Source organism: Pleuronectes platessa, chromosome 2 (assembly GCF_947347685.1).
Source record: "Pleuronectes platessa chromosome 2, fPlePla1.1, whole genome shotgun sequence".
NCBI classification, from domain to species: domain Eukaryota; kingdom Metazoa; phylum Chordata; class Actinopteri; order Pleuronectiformes; family Pleuronectidae; genus Pleuronectes; species Pleuronectes platessa.
The window spans coordinates 11,408,298-11,428,897 of NC_070627.1; the positions used below are offsets into that span (position 1 = coordinate 11,408,298).

The 20,600-nt window shown below is 41.2% G+C and overlaps 2 protein-coding genes across 2 annotated transcripts; one reads left to right on the top strand and one right to left on the bottom strand.

Moving 5' to 3' along the window:
• Positions 1-2,234: 2,234 nt before the first annotated feature.
• Positions 2,235-7,693, bottom strand: slc45a1 (solute carrier family 45 member 1). The gene is made up of 8 exons (XM_053435575.1): positions 7,300-7,693; positions 7,100-7,192; positions 6,291-6,515; positions 5,182-6,074; positions 4,929-5,082; positions 4,631-4,807; positions 4,262-4,467; positions 2,235-2,507 (listed from the first exon to the last, which is right to left on the bottom strand). The coding sequence occupies exons 1-8, from the start codon at positions 7,691-7,693 to the stop codon at positions 2,235-2,237; spliced, it is 2,415 nt and encodes an 804-aa protein (XP_053291550.1).
• A 3,215-nt stretch (positions 7,694-10,908) lies between these two features.
• Positions 10,909-18,305, top strand: prxl2b (peroxiredoxin like 2B). The gene is made up of 7 exons (XM_053438857.1): positions 10,909-11,066; positions 12,879-13,083; positions 13,684-13,735; positions 13,918-13,981; positions 14,081-14,156; positions 15,664-15,782; positions 17,949-18,305. The coding sequence occupies exons 1-7, from the start codon at positions 11,004-11,006 to the stop codon at positions 17,973-17,975; spliced, it is 606 nt and encodes a 201-aa protein (XP_053294832.1). The 5' UTR covers positions 10,909-11,003; the 3' UTR covers positions 17,976-18,305.
• Positions 18,306-20,600: the final 2,295 nt, after the last annotated feature.

The following is a 20,600-nucleotide window of genomic DNA, read 5'->3' on the forward strand; positions in this document are numbered from 1 at the left end:
TCTATGTTGTGTGTGTGTATATTCCCTGTTTGCACGACAGCAGTGCCTTTTCAAAACCAATATTTAAGTAGATGATGTCAGCTGACCCAATTTTTCTTAACATGGAAAATGGCTGGCTCAGACACAGGAAGATGCAGGAATAGTGGCACTCACTGGGTAATGGAAAAAGGAGACTCAATGACTTGAGGTCTTGTCTTTTAGCTCCCCCATGTGGTGTAAGCAAAGATTGCAGAACATATTTCACCTGGTTTGGTTGAGGACACTTAGTGGTAGAAACAATAATTGACACAAGAGTCTTAAATGGCAAAAAATCCTTTTTAGTTTGAACAGAACCCTGAATAAAAGTAGCTTTTACAGTAACGCTGCTAGTATTGAGCAATAGGTGGTACCATAGAACACAAACTCAAAATGTGTTTTTCTTTTATAGCAAGCTGCAACAGCATGATCCATACAATTGCAGTTTCCTCAGAAACATTAGCACGGCGTGCAGTCAGTCTGTAGGCTGTAACAGCCAATTATTGACATTCTGCAGAGGCAGCAATTATGGCTGGCACCATAATGTTGAGAGCCAGTCAACCTCATAATGAAAGGCTTAAAACATGTTACATACGAAAGTTTATGTTACAGCCCTGAATCCAGGCCTGGTGTCTGCTGAGGGCCCAACAGACGAGCAGTTTGCCATGGCACAAAACATGTAGAATATAAATCAAGTGGACTATTTTCCTGATGAAGATGGCTTCTTTAGTATGGAAAGGAAATGTGATTTTTTTTTTTCTTTCTTCTGTGATTGAAACGCTTCCAACAAATGTTAAGTGATTGCTTTACTGAGTTGATGGGCAGAGGGTGGTGGAGCAGAAGCCTACAGCCTGAAAGCATGCGTCCTATTGATGACAATAAGTACTTGCTGCTGGCTCTATGAACCCCTCCCCCAGTCTTTTCTTTCATTGTTGTCCACCTTCAGGGTTACCCATAGTTCACATGAGTCTTCTCTGATTGCTGTTCTTCCGTTTTGTTCGGTTTCCGACTGAATGCTGTTTCACACCCCAGTTTCAACTTCTCCTCTTCCTGATAATGACAAGAATCACTGTCATTATTACACAGGTATGGCCAGGAGCAGGGTGATGGATCACTGAGCTTTCCATGGCTTAGTGAGGGCCCAGACAGAATTCGCCACCAGTACACATTTCTCTGTGTTTTTTGAAAAGTTGTGTGTACAAGCCCGTTAGCGTGTGTCATCCTATTAGTCATGGCGCTGTGCTGATTAAGGAATTAATTGTCGTTGTGCTCATACTCGGGGCTCGATTAAGCGTCACCCAGCACTAAACTGTGAAATTTGGGGATAGCACACTGGTTAAGTCACCGAAAGATCGTGTGGAAAAGTGTCATTGGTTTATTTTGCATGTTAAAATATGAACAATGGGAAGCCCTTCAAGACTGCAACTGCTATTAAGCACTGTTATGCGTTACATAAATATTGTGTATGTGTATGATGTAAATGCTAAATTAATGCTAAATATCTCTCAAATGAGCTGTTAACGGTGGGCGGTCACTGGGAGCACATTCATTGAGTCAGAAAATCCTGGTTCTGGTGTGATGCTAATGTTGCTAACTCAGAGAAACAGGCAGGTAGACATTCCCTTGGCCGTGTGACCGAAACAAAACATTTACACAAGGCTTTGAGAGGTTACAGCTCATGCAGACGTTAGGCAACTGATAAAAGGAAGAAAACAGGGGAAAGCTTTGGTTAGCCTGTGTGTGTGTGTGGTGATTGACATGTCTATACTAAATATCAACAAGCAAAGAGGATGAAAGATTTTACAGCAAAGAATCAGACAAAGGATCTATCCTCAAAGAGGTCACTCGCACACTCTGTCACACACAAATAAATCCAGATCCACACTTTAACTCAAAAAGGTCACACACTCCTTACGAAAAGATAGGAAAAAATGCATGGGCACACGCACTGTATGAACACACTGGTTGTGTATACACAGATTAGAGCAGTGGTTAAATGTCTGTCTGTCTGTCGAGCTCTGAGAAGAGCAGTGCTGATTAGCGTGAAACAATATATGGTGGAGTTGTGCTGTTCAGTGTGCGGCAGGATGTACAGTGCGTCTGTCCTTCTGGTGCTGGGAAGGTCAACACTCAGACACTGAGCGACAGCGTGTGCCATTGAGCGTGTGCGTATGTGTGTGCGTGCGTGACTGTGAGGTGAAGTAAATTAAGAGGCTTCTCTAAATGTGCAACAATAGTGGCTGGGTCTCGCTATCGGTGGGCTCACCCTCATGGGGGGGCAGGTGGTAGACCACGCAGAGGGAGGAGTACAGGCAGCCCACGAATGACATCAGGCTTGAGAAGTACATCACTCCCTGGGCCCCACCCACCAGTGAGGTCAGAGGTCCCATCGCCACAGAGACCAGGATCTGAGCCAGGAAATACTGGCAGCTGAGCAGAGAGATGTCCACCCCCATCCCTCGTTTGGTCCCTTCCTCTGATGAGCCACAAAACTGTGGGACACACATGAGAAAGTTGAGTTACGGGGCTAAATCTAACCACACGGTTAACGCATTATTATTTTTGGGAATGATGCCTAACTGTCTTTTCTGAGAGTAACATAGGAGGATTGATACCACTTTTATATCAGTTGAATATGAAGCAGCCATCACCAGTCAATCAGTTCACAACGGGAACAGGGAAACAGTTCACATGGCCCTAAGAGTCTAAGGGAACATAATCTGCTTAGCAGAAATGCTACAGCTAAAGAAACATAAAACCTTAATGTGTTGTTTTTTACGCTTTGGTTTTCTAAGGATTGAACGATTTAGATTTAGAATGTAAACAACAACTTCACTAAGTAGAGCACATTCCTCTGCTAAGGCCAAACAATCCTACTGGGATGGGTTTGGAACTTTTGGTGAACAGTTTGATTTCTTTGAGGGTCTTTTCTTAGATTTATTGTTCTGTTTAAGGAATTTCGCCCGTTTTCTGTCTACTTGGTTTTGGATTTCTGTCTGTGCAATTTTGGCTTATTACTTCCTGCTTTATTTTGTACTCACCATTGGATCTCGTTTCTGAGCACTTAACTTCCTGTCTTTATCTGCTTTCCCGCTCTTTGTGATCACCTGCCCCACCTTTGTTTAGTTACCTCAACTATCGCCATTATAGTTTCATTTGTGTTTGTTTGTTAGTTAGCAGGATTACGTGGAAATTGCTGAACTGATTTCCATGAAATGGGTAGAGAGTTGGGTCATAACCCAAGTAAGAATCTTTACATGTAAAGTGAAAACTCAGTTTCATAGTGAGATGGGGCATTCGCCTTGGCGGAGGTTGACCTTCTAGTGTTACCTTTATCTAACTTAAACTGCTTTCAGACATACACTGAACTCAGCAGATACTCCATATTCTCTTTCCCGAAGACGTGCATGTTCGAGTGAGATGCTCCACAGTTTCTGTGAATGCTCTGCGCCTGGCCTCCAACTGTAAAGTCTGTAGAAATACAGGAGAACTTGATGTGACAACACAGCAGGGGACTCCTCGCTGGCTCCACAACAAGTAAGCAGGGGGTGTGCTAACAGGCGCAAAAATGAAAAAACAAACAAAAAGAAAACAAATATCTTTTGCTGAAACTGCGGAGCCATACACATAGAATAATATGTAAAGAGCTACGGTGATAAGAGCTGACACCAGTGTCTGTGAGATGTAGAGAAAATCATGTGATCTCCTCAGTGGAGTTAATACGTCGCTTCCTCCCTCTGCCTGCTGCACCCGGCTGCACCAGAGCCTGAATAATGCAGAGGATTTGTTGCTGATGTGTGTGCAGAGAACCTCCCGCTGAGTTGTGCATGAGTGAAAGGCAAACTGCAGTAAACTCTGCAGCCAATTCTCCAGCGTTTTTACCCACAGGTCATGTCTGAAAACGGCTCTTGTGTATTTATTGTTTATTAAGGTAATTATTGAGTGTCAGAGGGGGTAGGTGGATGACCTTACCAGCTAACTGTCACCGGTCTTTATGCAAAGCTCAGCTCGGCAGCTGTATGGTTGGTGTGTGTGGTGACAAATAAAATGTGAATTTGAATTTTCTTGCTGTAGATTTATCATATTTAATATTTAAACAGACTGGTAAAAGAGTGGTATCAACCTTCTTATTTATCTCTTGGCGAGATATCGAATAAGCATTTAAGTATTCTTCTTAAGTTATACAAATATTTAACTACAAATTTGTGAATGTTAGTCCTACACATGCGGGTACCTAGAGACTAACCTGAGGGCTCTGGTAGTATTCACACAGCAGAGAGTAAGGCAGGGTGCATAGAGAGGAGAAGAGCACTCCGTAGGTGACACAGAGAGACAGTATCACGTAGAGGTTGGTGGACAGTGTGGCAAGACCTGTGCCCAAACCAAACGCCAAGTAGGCAAAAAAATACAGAGTGCGAAGAGAGAAACGCTCCTCTAGTTTCTCCAATATGGCTGAATGTCGAAGAGGAAACAGAGAGACACACAGAGGGGAAATGTTAAGCTGTTAGGATGACAAATGACCGCAAAGAAAATCCAACAAGGGGGAGTAATGAATCTTCCAAGGGCAGAGGTATGCTAACGCCCACGTCATGATGTGATTGCAAGTGTAGTTTACCTGAGTAGAAAGCAGCACTGAATGCATAGATGCACATGCCCCAGCAGCCCATGCTAACGCCGGCATTGTAGCGTTGGTAAGCCTCCGAGTCGTGGGGTGCTTTGGGGTCTCCTTTGAACACAACCTCCCCCATGAAGTCGGTGTAGAAGAGCAGCATGCCTTCAAAGGACAGCCAGCCTGCAGCGCAGAGAGACGCAAAGCCTATTAACTCAGTTCACTGAAATACAAAACAGGCCGCTTCTAAGATGTAGCAGGGCTCTTGACGAAACTGAATTTTAAATGGAAAGTATTCTCTCACCCAAAAAATGATTAGTGCATAAACTCCGCATGGAGGGAGGCATCCTGTAGATGGCTATACACAGCAGCTTCATTGACATGTGGGATTCTCCTGTCTCTACTTTCTGACTCAGGTCACTCTCATACCGCACCCCATTCAGCAAAATGTTTGCAACCTAAGTCGGAGAAAAAGAGACGTGCATTGTGTTTCAGAAAAAATGCAGTGGTGGCTACTGAGTGACCAGCTTTTGTCCTTTTCAAAATATGTGTCTGACCTGCTGGCTGAAGGTCACTGTTCTCCTGCGTCCGTTCTCTAGCCCGACAACCTGCGTTGCCATGGGCTCCTCTATCAGTGCAAGACTCTGGGGTCTTTTCAGGATACCAGCGTTGGAGCCCCGGTGTGACCCCACACCTGGCTCACCTCCAGCTGTGTCCTGAGATGCTCCATGAGATTGTGCATCTCCCTCGGGCTTGGGCGCTTCTGCATCCTGAGCTTCTGTGGCTGGATGAGACTCCACCTCAGCCTGGGTCTGTCTTACAGGATGACTCCCTGTCCCCTGTGTGGACCCCTCGGGAAGAGGGGAGTCCCCTGGAGGCAAAGGTGCAGTGGTGGAGTTCGGGGCGAGGGCTTGTGGTGTCTGCTGACCCGTGTAGCAGTCTATGAGCACACTGTCTATGTAGGAGGTTCCTAATGAGGAGGCGAACTCGTTAATGCCAGTGAGCGAGCTGTCCCTACTGAGGAAGCTGCCATATTTGGGAGTGAGGGGGCTCAGTGGCGATATGGGGCTACTGAGGCCGACACAGAGGCATGCATTGGCACTGCAAGAATGGGCCAGAGGGTCTGGAGGGTGAGATTTTGTGAAATTGTAGCTGTAAAGACCATCCTCATCTTCCTCGTCCAGTCCCAAATTGGATCCGGAGCGGACCGGAGGAGAGAAAGGGAGAGGAAGACTAGGGCTCTTCAGATGGTTTTGGCTGGAGTTTTTGTTTGGCTGGCTCTTTGGTAGCGTCCGCTCAGGGATACTCGTCAGGGTCATGGCTGTGGCGATCACCAAAGTGATGCTTGTAAACACGTATATAACCCGCAGTTGACCCCCCATTGACCTTCCAAACTGTGTCGCGTCCCAGTTGATGCCACCCACGATGTAGCCGAACCCACCTCCTAGTCCTATAACGAAAATCAAAATAAAGGCGGGATAAAAAGTCAAACTTTTATAGAACCTTTTCCCAAATATGATAATTTCTTAAAGCTCTATTTCTGCTAGTCTTTACCCTGATTGTCATAAAAGAATAATATCTAGAGTGTCTATCTTCTATGATATAAATTATACAGTGTAATAATAAAGTCAGCATGTATTTTTAACCTCATAAAGTGTTTTCTTACCTGCCAGCAGTGCATGGATGTTCAGGCCCCGATCCTGGTCTTCTGGGCTGCATACATCCATCATGTAGGCATGGCTTGGGTTGTCGGCTGAATCAGCACTAAAGTCCATCAGGACCACACCACATATTGTCAGGATAATGCCCCACTTGTGATTAAAAGCTGTGTCATCCAGAGCTACTCCAATGTCACGCCCATTCAGCACCAGGGTTAGACCGAGCAAAGCCCCTACGATGTACAAAAAGTCAACGTCAGATTCATATACACATCTCGCTAGGTGGGGGGGAGCTTCTTTCGGGATTTTAAGCTCCAATACAGAAATCCTGTTTATAAACTGGAGCCAGTTTCATGGACTATGAAATATATTTACTAGGCAGAAAAGGTCTATGAAAGAAGCAGTCAAGTTGCACTATGGGAGACAAAGATAACAGTGTTTTGTGTTTTTACCAAAGACCAAGAACCAACAAAATGTTGGTGCGTATCTGGATCCGAGGGCAGAACCTTTAAAATTTCTTAAAAATTGTAAGACTGGACATTTTTCAACATTTTTTTTCTGTTTTCCCAGGGAATGGTTCACGGATCTTGATAGGAAAATCAGGCCTATTTAGGGATTTGATATCTATGAATGTTTGAAATTGAATATTGACTGCTGGGCTTTGAGAATGTTTTGCGCTCTATTGAGTATCATTCTAGTTTTGTCATTATATGGACTAAAAGTCACTATATCTGGCATCTGCGGCTCTGATTTTAATTTTCTTTTTTAAATTTGTCTCTTACATTTATGGATTGAGTCCTCTTTGAACATTCCTTACCTATAGCCAAGGCAAATATGAATGGTCTCCTTCGCCCAAACCGGGATGTACATCGATCACTCCATGCTCCAAGGAGAGGCTGAACGAGGAATCCTTCACCCAAAAGACAGAGGTCAGAGTTAGATGTCACTGAGTTGGAGCTACGGGATTATTGCCTTTCATATGTATCACATGACAATTTCAATCAGTTGTTCGCTCACCGAGTATTGGGCTAATAAACCAAACCAAGCTGTAGAACTGATCGGGAAGGCCCATCTGTAGAAGCACAGGCGTCACATAAGCTGTTTCCATGGCATAGCTGAACTCAATCCCAAACAGGACGCAGCCATTGAAGAGCAGCTCATGAAAGGTCCGTCTTGGAGGAAGTTCACTGAGGTCCAGCTGGTCCAGAGGACAGGGCGTGTTGGGCGGTGGAGGCGGAGATGGTCTTATATACTTCCGATGCTTCGGCTGTCTCTGGAAGTTGTTGGCGCGGTGACTGAGGAGCCGGGTGGTGGACGTTGGGAAGCTGGCAGTTTTGGGGAGCGTGCTCCTCCAGATACCTGGGCTGGCCAGGAGGGGGTCGCTGGGGGTGCCCATGCCCGGAGATGACATCTCTCTCTCTGTCTCTCAAGCCAGCTTACACTGCAGAAAGAGAAGAAAGCCTGGTGTCATGCTGGTGGAACACTTGTATTGTTCATATTACACGTCACACAGGAGCAGCACGAGAGCACGTGTGTAACTTAGCACCCCTGATGGTTGTGTAGCTCCACCAGCGCCTCACTGCAGTCATCAGCACACAGCGACGATGGGCACGACGCACTGCCACCAATGCGCATGTTAGTGTAGTGCGCAGAGCCCATGTGCTCACCGTGGCGGACCACAGCAGTGTTGTATGCGGCACCGGGCTCATGGAGCCTGTTTCCATTTTAATTTTTCATGGAGGGAGCTCGGGTCGCACACAATGGAGCCGCTGGAGGTGGTGATGGAGGCGCACGAGACACTTACAAGGGCAACGTGACACAGGCGCTCGAACGCAAATGAAAAAAATCTGACCATTATAAATCATTTTTGTAGACGCGTAACCGATCGATCGCTTCTCTTCGGGGGGTGAATTTATCTACATCTATACCGATGATCGACATGTTTCCCTCGACTTTACACGGAGTCTGTGAAGGTGACGAGCCCACGATCCACTCAGCTGGGTTGGAGGAGGAAGGAGAAGAAGGCGTGCAAAAATGAAAGATGATAATTACCTTACCGGGGCGGCTCGTCATTTATTGCGGAAAACTGTGAACAGAGCGAGGACCACTGTGATTTACACGACTCATGGTTGGGGTCTTTCTTTGTTTTTTGTTTGTTAGTTTTTTTGCCTTTGATGCAGTCATCCCCCCCGATTCCTCCTCCGTCCCGTCTCCTTCCCCCTCTTCTCTCCCCCCCACCCCTTCGCCTCTTCCTCCCGTCCTGTCCCGTGACGTCACGCCCCTCCCTGCAACATCAGCACCGCGCGGGCAGTGCGAAAACACATGTGACTATCAACACATCTGTCCGTCTGCACATCCACCCGCTGCCCTGGTACAGTATGTAGGCTGAACAATATATTTACTGTAACGTACTTTTGTGCTACTACTCAAGTTTATCAATGTTATTAAACTCTATAATTCTACTCTCTCTGCTACATTTGAGAGTGAATGTGGTATTTTTTACTACATTAACCATTTTTAAGATTTAGTTTTTCATACCAAGATTTTACATAAAACACATAAAATACCAAATAAGATATAATCAGTGGTATTCAACCTTTCAAGAAATCACACTCCTTGCCACATCTCATATGTTATGGATTTAAAGATATTTCCTCCCTCAACACTGCGATAAACTGTATATATTTCTTCTTCTCTTTTCAATTAATGTCCCTTAAATTTATGATGTGCCCCACTGACTATAGCCACTGGACCTTACAACCTATTTTTCACATAATTTCCATGTAACTGGCCACTAACTCATGTCGTCCATCATTCATTATACTGTGTTCATTCAATTAATTAATCAACTAAAAAAAATGAGACAACATTTTACTAATATAATATGTAAATGTTGTCAGAAGATCACAAGACGTTTGACCCATGCAAGTAAAATCTACAAAAAACAATGTGAACAGAAGAGTTAGATTGAACGATAAGATAAAAACCCTGCAGAGATAATAACAATACCTTTTTTATTCAGCCTAAAGATAATAGCACCTGCAAAGTTAATAATGGCTGGATGGTAATTTTGTCCAATACAGCCATGTACTGCATTGAGGTTTCATTCAAATATATCAAGCAAAACACTGAATGTATCTCTTTAGTCAGAGGTATTTTATAGCAAAGTATGTCATAATAAAGATCTGAGCAAATTAATTAAATATTATATGAAGAAGTTGACAGTATTTTTCCAATAGCCTAATTACATGAAACTTCCTAGATAATTATGCATACTTCATTAACTATATTCGTCTGGGCTTGGTCCCTGTAGGCGTGCTGAAGTGATATTGGGGCCTCCTCTGAAAGCAGGCTCATCCTGTCTAATTGACTTGTAGTGAGATAATCTGGCCTGCAGGTTGTCCAGCTGGTTTTAAGAGAGGTCTCTGTGGTACGATGTAATGAATTCATTAAGTTACCGAACCAAGACAATGGTGCATTTTCTCTGTTTTTGTTCTTTTGGTAAATGGAAACATGTTTTTTGTAAGTTCAAATCTTGATCTTCAGAGAAACCGGCTATGAGTCTCAGATCAAATTTGAATTTAGTGCAATATGTCCCTCTGAAATGAAGTGAAGGGCACCAAACAAAACTATAGGGCTGGGTGATAAATCAATAACAATAATTATTGTACTATACTTTTCATCAAAAGTTCAAAATATATTGTTATATCGCCAATGAATTGTGCGAGCACAGTGAGGAGGTAGCTACGAAATAATGTAGTAATGTTTAATGTCATGACCTCAGACTTATCCAACTGTCCTACAAAACTTGTATATAAATGTTTTTGCATCTCAAAGACTCTGACAATTAAATAATCTTGGATTTATCAAATACTATGTTTATCACTACATGCTACCAATCCCAGCTGTGGATATATATATATATATATATATATATATATATATATATATATTAATGTAATTTCGTTGTGCTTTTGTATTAATTTTATTCAAATTGTGTTATATTTTATGTGGACCCTGAATCTGAATAGTAAATCACTATCAACATCAGCCTGTAAACTTGAAGGAAATAATTGGACACTATTGTTATCATTGATCGACTGATATCGACATATTTACGTTGATAACCTGTGTAGCCTTGTTGCCAGGCTCGGTAATGAAACTATTCAAGTGAAATAAAAGAACCACACATTTGTATTTAAATACAGAGGTTGAGTCATTGTTTATTCTCATGAAGGCTGGTGAATTTAAAGCAAATCTTAGTCAGGTTTTATTAGACGACAGACAGGTGACACATATCACACAGGAAGAAGGGATCACATGTCATAAACCCATTAACCTGAGTGAAACCTTAAGCAACCTGCATTCTGAAAATATAATCTTTTTAAAAGAAATTAAGTCTAACCTGGAGAAGCGATGTTTCACATGTGGTAGGAAAGCAGTGCATAATAAAAATTATTACAGTTAAAAATAAAAAGGGTCTGATTCTAATGGTAAATAGTAAAATCCACGTGTTTAAAAATACCCCGCTTCCTCTTTGTACATTGTGTGCTGTGATTGGCTGATTGTCCACCCCTAAGGGAATCTGATTGGACGGCGGAGTTAAGTGGGCGTGTACGGATGTCGTTTTGCAACAGTTTCGGTATGGGCGTTTCATAAACACATGTAAGATCACAACACTACTGAGCCTTCATCCTCCTACGCGCTCCTCTTCATAGAACATGGCGAAGGTGGATCTGGCTCGGGTCGGAAAGAACCTGCTGAAGAGCTGCGACACAGAGGAGGTGAGGTTTCAACACGTTCAGTGTCAGCGGCGGCTCCTGCCAAATGTCTCAGGGGGGACGATTGTTACGATGATGGCGATGATCAGTGTGTACATGTGTGAAATGTTCCGTCTCCTGGGGAAGCTGTGAACTCAGGTTCCCTTCTGAGGGCAGCTTCCTGCTGTGATAAACCTGCCATTAACCTCCCAGTGCTGCTGTAACTCTGTGACATAATGATGATCTGATGGGAAAACATGTGATCAACACACCATGACTCATTATCACTGAATATTCAGTGTTTGAATGTGTGATGTGTAATGTGTGATGCAGTGTCGTTTATAAAACACGTTTCATACACAGAGAACCAAGGTGCTGTGCAGGGACATTAAACCAACTGAGACAAATCAACTTAGAATCAAAAAGCACAGCAAGTCATTTTCAATAAAAGAGAAATAAAGAATAGATCAAATAAATAAATGATATGAAAATAGATACGAAAGGAATTAAAATAGATTAAAAAGGAGCAGAATAAATGAGGTTAAAGAGATTTAAAAAGGTTAGACCAATAATAAGGATACAAGCTATTTAAGAAATAAAAAATAAGTTGAAGGAGTAAAATAATAATAATAATAAAAATAGAATAAAATACCATAATCGTGTGACTTTTGATTTTGTAAAAATAATAGTAGCCTAATAGTAGACATGTATGAATAAAAGTTTTCAGTGTGGATTTAAAAGCGGCCTTGGATTCATGGGAATTCCTTTCTGAGACCATAAGGCAGTCATTCCCAGTGCTTCACATGTTGGACTTTACCCCCGGCACCACTATCAGACCACTCCCCATAGATCTCAGTGATCTCACAGGGTCATATTGTTCTATAATGTCTGTTGGGTATATGGGCGCAGCTCCACAAAGAGATTTCAAAATAAGCTGTAAATCTTTACCATTGATCCTGTGGCTCACCGGCAGCCAGAGGTTTAACAACAGGGGATTCGTGGGCTGTTGTTTTTAGATCTGGTCGAAACTCTTGCGGCTGAATTTTGAATCACTTGCCTGATGTCTTATAAGGACATCCTGTTAAATGTTCCATTGCAGTAGTAGATAATGTTAGTAAAAGCTACCGACACACATTTCCCAGCCTTTGTGTCACCTGTTGTGAAAATAGTAGAAAGTTTGAAATCCTCTGGGCCAAGTTTCTCGGATCTGGATATTTCCTGGTGTCTCATGATAGTTGACACAAAAGACATAATTTAAAGACATTAAAGACAATATCATGGGCTCTGTGAAATAGGAATCTACTTTTTTACAATTTTCTAACATTTTATTTACCAAATGACCAGGGCTGGGCAATAAAACTATAATCATCACCACAATATTATTTTCTACAATAGCAATATAAGGAAAGTACAGTATCAATATTATACTTATGCATTGGGCAACCACTGTGAGGAGGATATAGACCAGGGGTCTGGAACTAACTAACTTCTGTCCACTCTGCTCGGCAGACTCGGTTTTCCACGTCAACTTTCCTAACTTTTGATAAGGCCAAGTTGGTGACCCCTGAGGACTATTATAGATGTTGCACATACATTGTCTAAAATCAGTGAAAATATTTTCACTTCAGACCCATTGTCACCTCATTGCACTGGCTGCCGGTGGTTTATGGAATTGATTAAAAAAAAAAGGCATTCATTCTTTGGTTAAACTCTTGCATGAATTTGTTTAAATTTCTAATTGCACTGAATCTGTTATCTGTTTTTATGTCTGTGATCACTTTGTAAAAAAAGTAGAAAAGGCAATGATTTAATTATTTGCTTCCTCTTGTGTTTCAGAGTGTGGAGCTCCAGTCTCTGTGGCAGGACCAGCCCGTGGTCTTGTTCTTCCTGCGCAGGTTTGGTTGTCAGGTGTGTCGCTGGATGGCATCAGAGATCAGCAAACTGGAGCCGGACATGAGAGCCAGCGGTGTTGCACTGGTCGGGGTCGGGCCTGAGGTGTTTGGGTTGAAGGAGTTCAAGGAAAAAGGATTTTTTAAAGGATGTAAGCAGCCGTACTTACACTTCTTCTTACAATACTCTTGTGCAAACCTCCGCCGAGGCCCAACAGTCCCTTTATGAAACCACCTTTATATTCACTAGATTCAGATTTTTTTTATTTGGATATGCACAAAATTTCATACACTCATAGATATGAGTCCCTTAAACATGTCTGAGTGTTTTCATTAAGTTTATTCCTATTCCTGGATTCACACCTATTTCTGGATCCATGCCAACATGCAAGGGGTTCTTTCTTGATCCAATCTGAAATCTTTTTTTTTTTTCTTAATCTAGTTGAAAATAAAACCAAAACAAGCAAAAAAAAAGATTGTGTTGAAAACATTACCTTCTTGGTGGAGGTGATAAATCTTCTGGTCCAGTTTTAAGAAATGAGTAGAACCTTTTTAATTCAGACTAACATATTTCTACGCACGTCTTCATGGTGAGCTTTGTTCCAATAAAGGCCCAATATTATCTTTTCTTTTCAGATACACCAAAATAAAAATAAAATGTAACTGATACAATTTGTTTATTATTAAGAGGGGTTACTCCAGTCCATCACTCTTTTTAAATATAAATATTCATTAATCGTCTTTTCTTTTAGCCATTTACGTGGATGAACAAAAGAAAATCTACAAGGATTTGGGCTTTAAAAGGTGAGAACAGTCAGTCAGTTTTTTTCAACTTTTCAGACATTAGGTTCAAATGCTTTTCGGTCTTGCCTTGTACGAAAAGACCAGAAATATTGGCAGATTGATTGATAATTAAATAACAGCTTTTCAGTTTGACCACTGATAAGCTGCGTTTTGATGATCGCTCATCTTGTTTTCTCTCTCAGGTACACAGGCCTAAGTGTTGTTCCCGCTGCTTTGGGGAAGAAAGTACGAGATGCAGCTTCAAAGGTAGATAACCACGTGGTCCGTACAGCTGACCTGTGGTCACATGGAGCGAGAGTTCCTCTCTGACTGTTTCTGACCTCACGTTGTCTCTGCTGTTCTCAGGCCAGTGCAGAAGGAATCCAGGGAAACTTCTCAGGAGATCTGCTGCAGAGCGGAGGCATGCTCATCGTGGCCAAAGGTACTATTACAATTAATATACCCAGAAATGTGGGTTTGTCTCAGAGCAGGATCTTAATGAGAAGACTTGATGAACCCAGGGAACACGTGAAGTTCGAACAAAAGCAAAGAAATGAATGGAATCTGCAGTTTTGCAGTCTCTCCTCTAGAGGGCAGTGCAGCATCACATCAGTGTGGTCAGAGGTTCATAATCTATTGATACATATTTTTTATTAACATTTTCAAATGATACCACTGGATAGAGTTATAGTATTCTGGTAATTTATCTGCATTTAAGAAATGTTCTAACCGGGTGAAGAAGCATAGCCGAATTAATTCACCACACAATAATACAGCATAGAAAACAAAGACTCGAGAATTTTAGGAAGAGGGTTAAGAAATATACCACCACATTGAAATACCTTTTGAAGCTGTTAAGCAGTTGCTCTACAACTTCTCCTTTCAGTTTCTCTTTAAGTGAGGTAGTGATATACAGACATGGTCTGAATACAGCAGGAAAAGCAACCCTGCTGAACTGGGCCATCACCAGTAGTGAATTAACTCTCTATGTCCTGGGACTGTTGAGCTGTGCTCTGGCAGAGTGACCCAGTGAGAAGGAATCTGTGGAAGAGGAGTAGATCCTGTCCTGTCTCACTCCTCAGTTTAAAAATCTTGGCTCCAGTAAAATGTTGTACTTGCAGAGGTCTCACCAGAGACAAGTATCATTCAAACTTCTCTTTAATTTATGATCAATCCATAGCAATTTAGTGGTTCATATTCACCTTTAACATTTACTTCATAACTGTGAGTAAGGCAGATGACATACTTTCACCACACGTCTCAGTAGGTTGCTGGTATTTCAGCCGTTGCATACAAAAGACATGTTGCAAGTATTTTGTGAAGCACTTTGTAACCTTGTTTAGATAAGTGCTGTATAAATAAAGGTATTATTATTATTATTATTATTATTATAATTGTGATTATAAAGAGCATAGTCAGCATCAACTTTAGCGTTTGTGCGTGTCTGTGTGTGTGTTCGTGGTACAGGTTTTACTCCTGTTGTTGGGACCGTGATTGTCTGACACTGGTTTCCACGTTCTGTTAATAAGCATTTTTCAACTTTAAGTCTTTAAGATCAAAAAATGAATCGATTAATGGACCAAATAATCAACAGATTATCAATAGTAGAAGAAAATGACATGGGAACTGATAACGTCAGACCTTCTCAGTTCTACAACATCGGGTGTATACTTGGTTTCAGTACCCATCGTTCTCACCCAACATTAAACCTTGAGGAGCACCTTCCCACTTGAAGTAGATGAAGGCTCTAATCTGAATGTTTAGGGGAACAGTGTAGTTCTATTATACTTCATTATTAAACAGAAGATCTGAGGTAAAACAATCGGGAGCTGTAAAATCTTTGTTAAATATCAAATTGAAATTTGCACGGTGTAACTTTTATTTGGTTGGTTAAAATTAACAACCCGCTTTTTTTAAGATACTTTCTAAATACATTTTATTCTGAAAAGGTGGAGAGAAGGTCCTGCTGCACTTCATCCAGGATTCACCTGGAGACCACGTCGCTCTGGAGGACGTTTCCAAGGCCCTGGGTATCACAGCCAAAGTAACGGCAGGACAGCAACCAGTGGTAAGACGACCCACGATGAAGATGTCTCACTTCTCATGTCCCCCCCTCCTCAACTTCACATGTTTTATCTTAATGCTCATTATTGAACTTTGAGCTGTACAGTGAAGGGTTACACAGAATAGAACCATATGACATTATTTTGTCCATTGACGCACACGGACCGATTTGTTCGTCAGGTGTTTTCCAGCAGACTCTGTTTTACGTCAGTAGTGACACATGCATCAGTTAGCCTCTTCACAGACCATTTCACACGTATTACTCCACCTTCATGCCGTGTTAGTGTCTGGGATAGAGGCCCCTACATCTCCAAAACTCGAGGTATGAGCTCAGTCTGTACCTCATTGTACTTCCATTTTTTTTTTTTTTTATACAACAACCAGCGCAGATTTATGAAATAAGATTTATGAGATATTTACCCTTCTTACAAAGACCGTTATGTAGCCCCTTCCACACTCCAACAAATTGAATTTCAAGAATACCATGGAAATAATGAATGGATTCAACATGCCATTGATTGCTGTTATCATTATAACCAGGACCTTTAGAAGAAACACACAAGAGGCAGATATTCAAATGGAGCATTGTGCCTTTACTATAATGACTATTCTTACAAAAACAGTTTGATTCAAAGGGAGATGAGTAAATATTGTTTAATACAGAAACAAACAGCCTCTAAAATCCTACGTCAGCTACTCTGGTTCTGTGGTGTCAGTATAAAATACACTCATGAATAGAAACCGGTACATTCATCTATATCATAATATCACATGTAGAACCGATATGTTCAGAGGTCATTGACATGACGTCTGAAGTCAGGAGAACAGGGCGGTTTTCCCTGTGATGATCAGGGCCGTCGGCATGCCCCTGACATCCTGCAGCACATGGTCTGTCAACGCCCTGTTCCCCCCCGGCTCTGTTGGTCGCCTCCCACAACACGTCTGAGCTGCTGCGATATATACTGTTGTCTTTCCCGTGACCTGTCTGAAGACCAACAGATGTCATCTCCACAGCCCAGGACCAGAATTGACCTTGTTTTCTCACCAGTATTAAAATGTGGCAGAAACAAGCGCGAGTCACAAGTGTGTGTGTGTGTGTGTGTGTGTGCATGTGCATGTGTGTGTGAGAGATTTTTTGTGTGAGAAAATTTGAAAACCTCTCACATGTCTGTTCCAACAACGTAAGAGACTCATGGACAGAATTTATAGTGTTAGACAGAATTGTCAATTTGTGGATTACTGATTACTTGGCTGCTGGTGGAAAATGATCCAGACAGTGTTTTAATTATTTCAAATTAAAGGAGAGTGGATCTCTCCTCTATCTGCACTCAGCTTTCCGCCTGAGATTGATTTTACCAACTATTAATGAAACTGAAGTTTGGGACGGTCATATCTGATGGAAGCTACTGAGTCCAGGATAACTGATGAATGGAAAAGGCAATCATTTCATCTGGTATTTCTTGGATGGGCTTCAGCCAACTGTCCTCTAGTGAGGGAAATTCATGTGAAGTGAATAATAATCTGTGATCTGAAAAACATGCATCCATGATATTAGTTTTATTAATAATAATTAAAAAAAAGGCGCGATAAGGCCAGGGATATTCTCCTGTATATGGGTATCCTTATTTTTAGTGGTGCTAGGACATGTGTTGGTAAACATTGACACCTAGTATCAACAGTCTGAGATGTAACTTTGGCAGAAGCTGATCTCAAATGTCCCAGATTGTTTAGATTTATGTGTCTTTTTTGACAGGTATTAGCAAACTGGTAAAAGAACGCATGGCAGGATAGTTTCAGGGAGTTTCTGTTACTTACTCAATATCGATCAAGACCCTTATCAGCCCACAGCAGATGCATCATAACATCTTTATCGTGAACCCAGTAGCAGTTGGGAATATATGTGGCTCAGCCTGGTATCAATAGAAGCCATTTCTCCATCTGAGGAGTGGACCTCACCCAAACGTTTTCCACATCGTAATCTGTAATTAAGACGCTGGAATCAGGGCTGAATCACAAACTAGATTTGTGGGAGCAGATTAACTTGACTGCCAGTAATGGGACTTACACCTGAAGTTTGAATAACAAATGGCTCTTTCGCATCAGGCTCTGTGTAAACAACATTGTTCAAGCTCATTATTGGCGTATTTAACCTCTGTACTTTCTCTTGCAGTGTAATGATGATGTTTGTTCACGATGATGACGGCGCCTCATGGTACCTGATCAACACAACTCAGATGGAGATTTGGGAAATGGAATGTCATTGATTTGTTAGAGTGAATATAAAACAATTGCCAACAATTTTAAATGTGTCTAATGTCTTAAAATTTGTATAATTTATAACTCAAGATTATGTCTGCAGTGAAAGCGCTTTTTTGTCATAAATGTTTTTGTGTAGTTTTTACCTTAACTTACTTAACACTTACAGACAGATTAGTGTGGTTATTTTTATGAGCATTTACTACACTCACTTTACAAAATGAAATTATTATCGTTTATATATCTAACTGTAATTAAACTTTAAATTCAATATGTCTTCAGTCGTTTTTTCAAGAAACAATTGCATGATTGTTACCTGACAAACCAGGAATATGCTTTACATACAAATATGCAAACACAGGCATATTTTACTTACTTTTAAGTATTTTGTTAAGATAAAAAAAAAAAAGTACATTGTTCACCTTCATTTTGACAGTTGTGAGCATTTTTTGTCGTTATATCTTTATTAAACTTTCTCACATACAAACAAAACAGGCCAGCAGACAATATCCTAAATGGCCATGTCCCTCATTACAAACAAATAATATTGTAAATAAAACAGAAGATGTGCGTTCCTCTACAGAACAGCACCTTATTTTCTTGAGACATAATGGAATCCATGCTCTCCAATAACAAATTAGTTCTACAATAGCACATTGTAAGGTTTCCTAACTGTGGTCAGACCCCTCATCGCCATGAAGTCCTTCACGTATTCGTCATAGGTATTATATAAAAAATAACCATGTGCCACCCACAATGGTTGGAAGTATTCTGTTTGTAGTCTGTCCATCCTTACTTACTGTGCAAGACAATGTATTTCTTGTAGTAAGGTTGCGTACTATTTGTGGGTCTGGGTGCTGAGAAAGGGGTCTGTCTACTTTAAAGTGTTGCAGCACAAACAGTAAACCCAGAGATTAGGTGATCTCTGTTCAGTCCAGCTTCAGGAGCTCAATGTAAATTGAGTCTGAATTCAAAGGTCTCATTGGCCTGTGGGAAGCTAAATCATCATCAGCCCCCCCCCCCACACACACATTAAATCTGATATCGGTCTGTTGGCAACCTGTGAAGAAAGCCATTCTTCAGTGAGTCATTAGCCAAGCGTTGTATTAGTAAGGATTTAAATTCTTCACAGAATTCAAAGCTGAACTGGGCCTGGTTCTTTGCTTGTTGGGAATTCGCAGCTCCCTTGACTTGCGGCTCTTTTATTGTTTTTTTTTAAGTGTTTTTCTAGGTAGGTCTTAAGAATAAAGTCAATTTAGATTAGGAAAACAAAAAAACTGTTTATCGCGATTCTCCCTCCAGCTTTATGAGAGAGTCAGGAGTTCCGAGAAGCCTCGATGGCCATCAGGGTTTTTAAATTCGCCTCAGAGGGGTCTGTCCTGCCTCTGGGAAGATCTCTTTCCTCCTGCACTGGATCAGAGTAACTCCCACGTGGTTTTGTCAGGTTTCTATACACATAAATGCAATTGAGACATGAGGTCACAGTCGAGACAGTCACTTTAATGGCAATAATAACAGATCACAAAAATAGCAGTTAGTCTAAATAATTACATAGCAGCAGGAACAATCATAAAACATCTTAAACATCTGAATTCTTGCAAAGCAACAAGGCTATTTCATAAATATTTAGTAGATAAATAAACTCCTCTGATGGGTATACACTCTAGATGAAAACATGGTCATATATAGCAAAAAACATTGAGTTGTACTTGGCGGATAATTTCACAACCACATAATTTAACACCATGTAAGTAAACATGAAATATACTCTTTCTGTCTTACCTGATTTGAAGCCTTACTATGCAAACACAGTCGTATAGAACATATCGACAACAACACATATTATATCATGTACTTTTTGTGTTCACGAAACAGTTTTTAACTGTTTTACTCATTTTGAAGAAAATCAGACAAACGTTACAAGATTCTAAGCTGTTGCTCTTCAAATCCTCTGAGCTTATGACGTGGCCTCCAGCAGTTCTCTGAGTAAGATGTGATCTCTTTTTTTTTTTACTACGATTCAGGCAGAAAGGGAAATGAAAAGAGTGATATGTCTCTCATGTCTGTCCCTGAAGTAAACTGGAGGCTAAGCTGAAAACAGCAGCTGGTTAGCTTAGCACAAAAACAAAAAAACTGGGGGAAACAGCTGGCCTGGTCTGAAGGTCGAAAAAGTGGGTGTAATAAAAGAAAGTTACTTGTTCCAGCCGTAGACTGTATATATATCGAACGACCTAACCCTTGACTTTTGGGTTTGGCCCATGTCCCATCTGTTAACATGAAGGAGGCGGGATTTATGACCTATACTGCAGCCAGCCACCAGGTGGGGATTTGGCTTCACTTTAGGAGAGTCCATCTTTATATACAGTTTATGGTCATTGGAAACAAGGTATTTTTTATCAGTTTTTTTTTTTTTTAAATGAGCTCTAGAAGCACATAAGCAGATGTTTTTGACAGAACCAGATGAATAATTTACCTCTGTTTTTAATCTTTATGCTAATATAAATGACCTGTTAGCATAAGCTTCGTATTCAAGGAATAAATAGGATTGGTATCACTTTTCTCATCT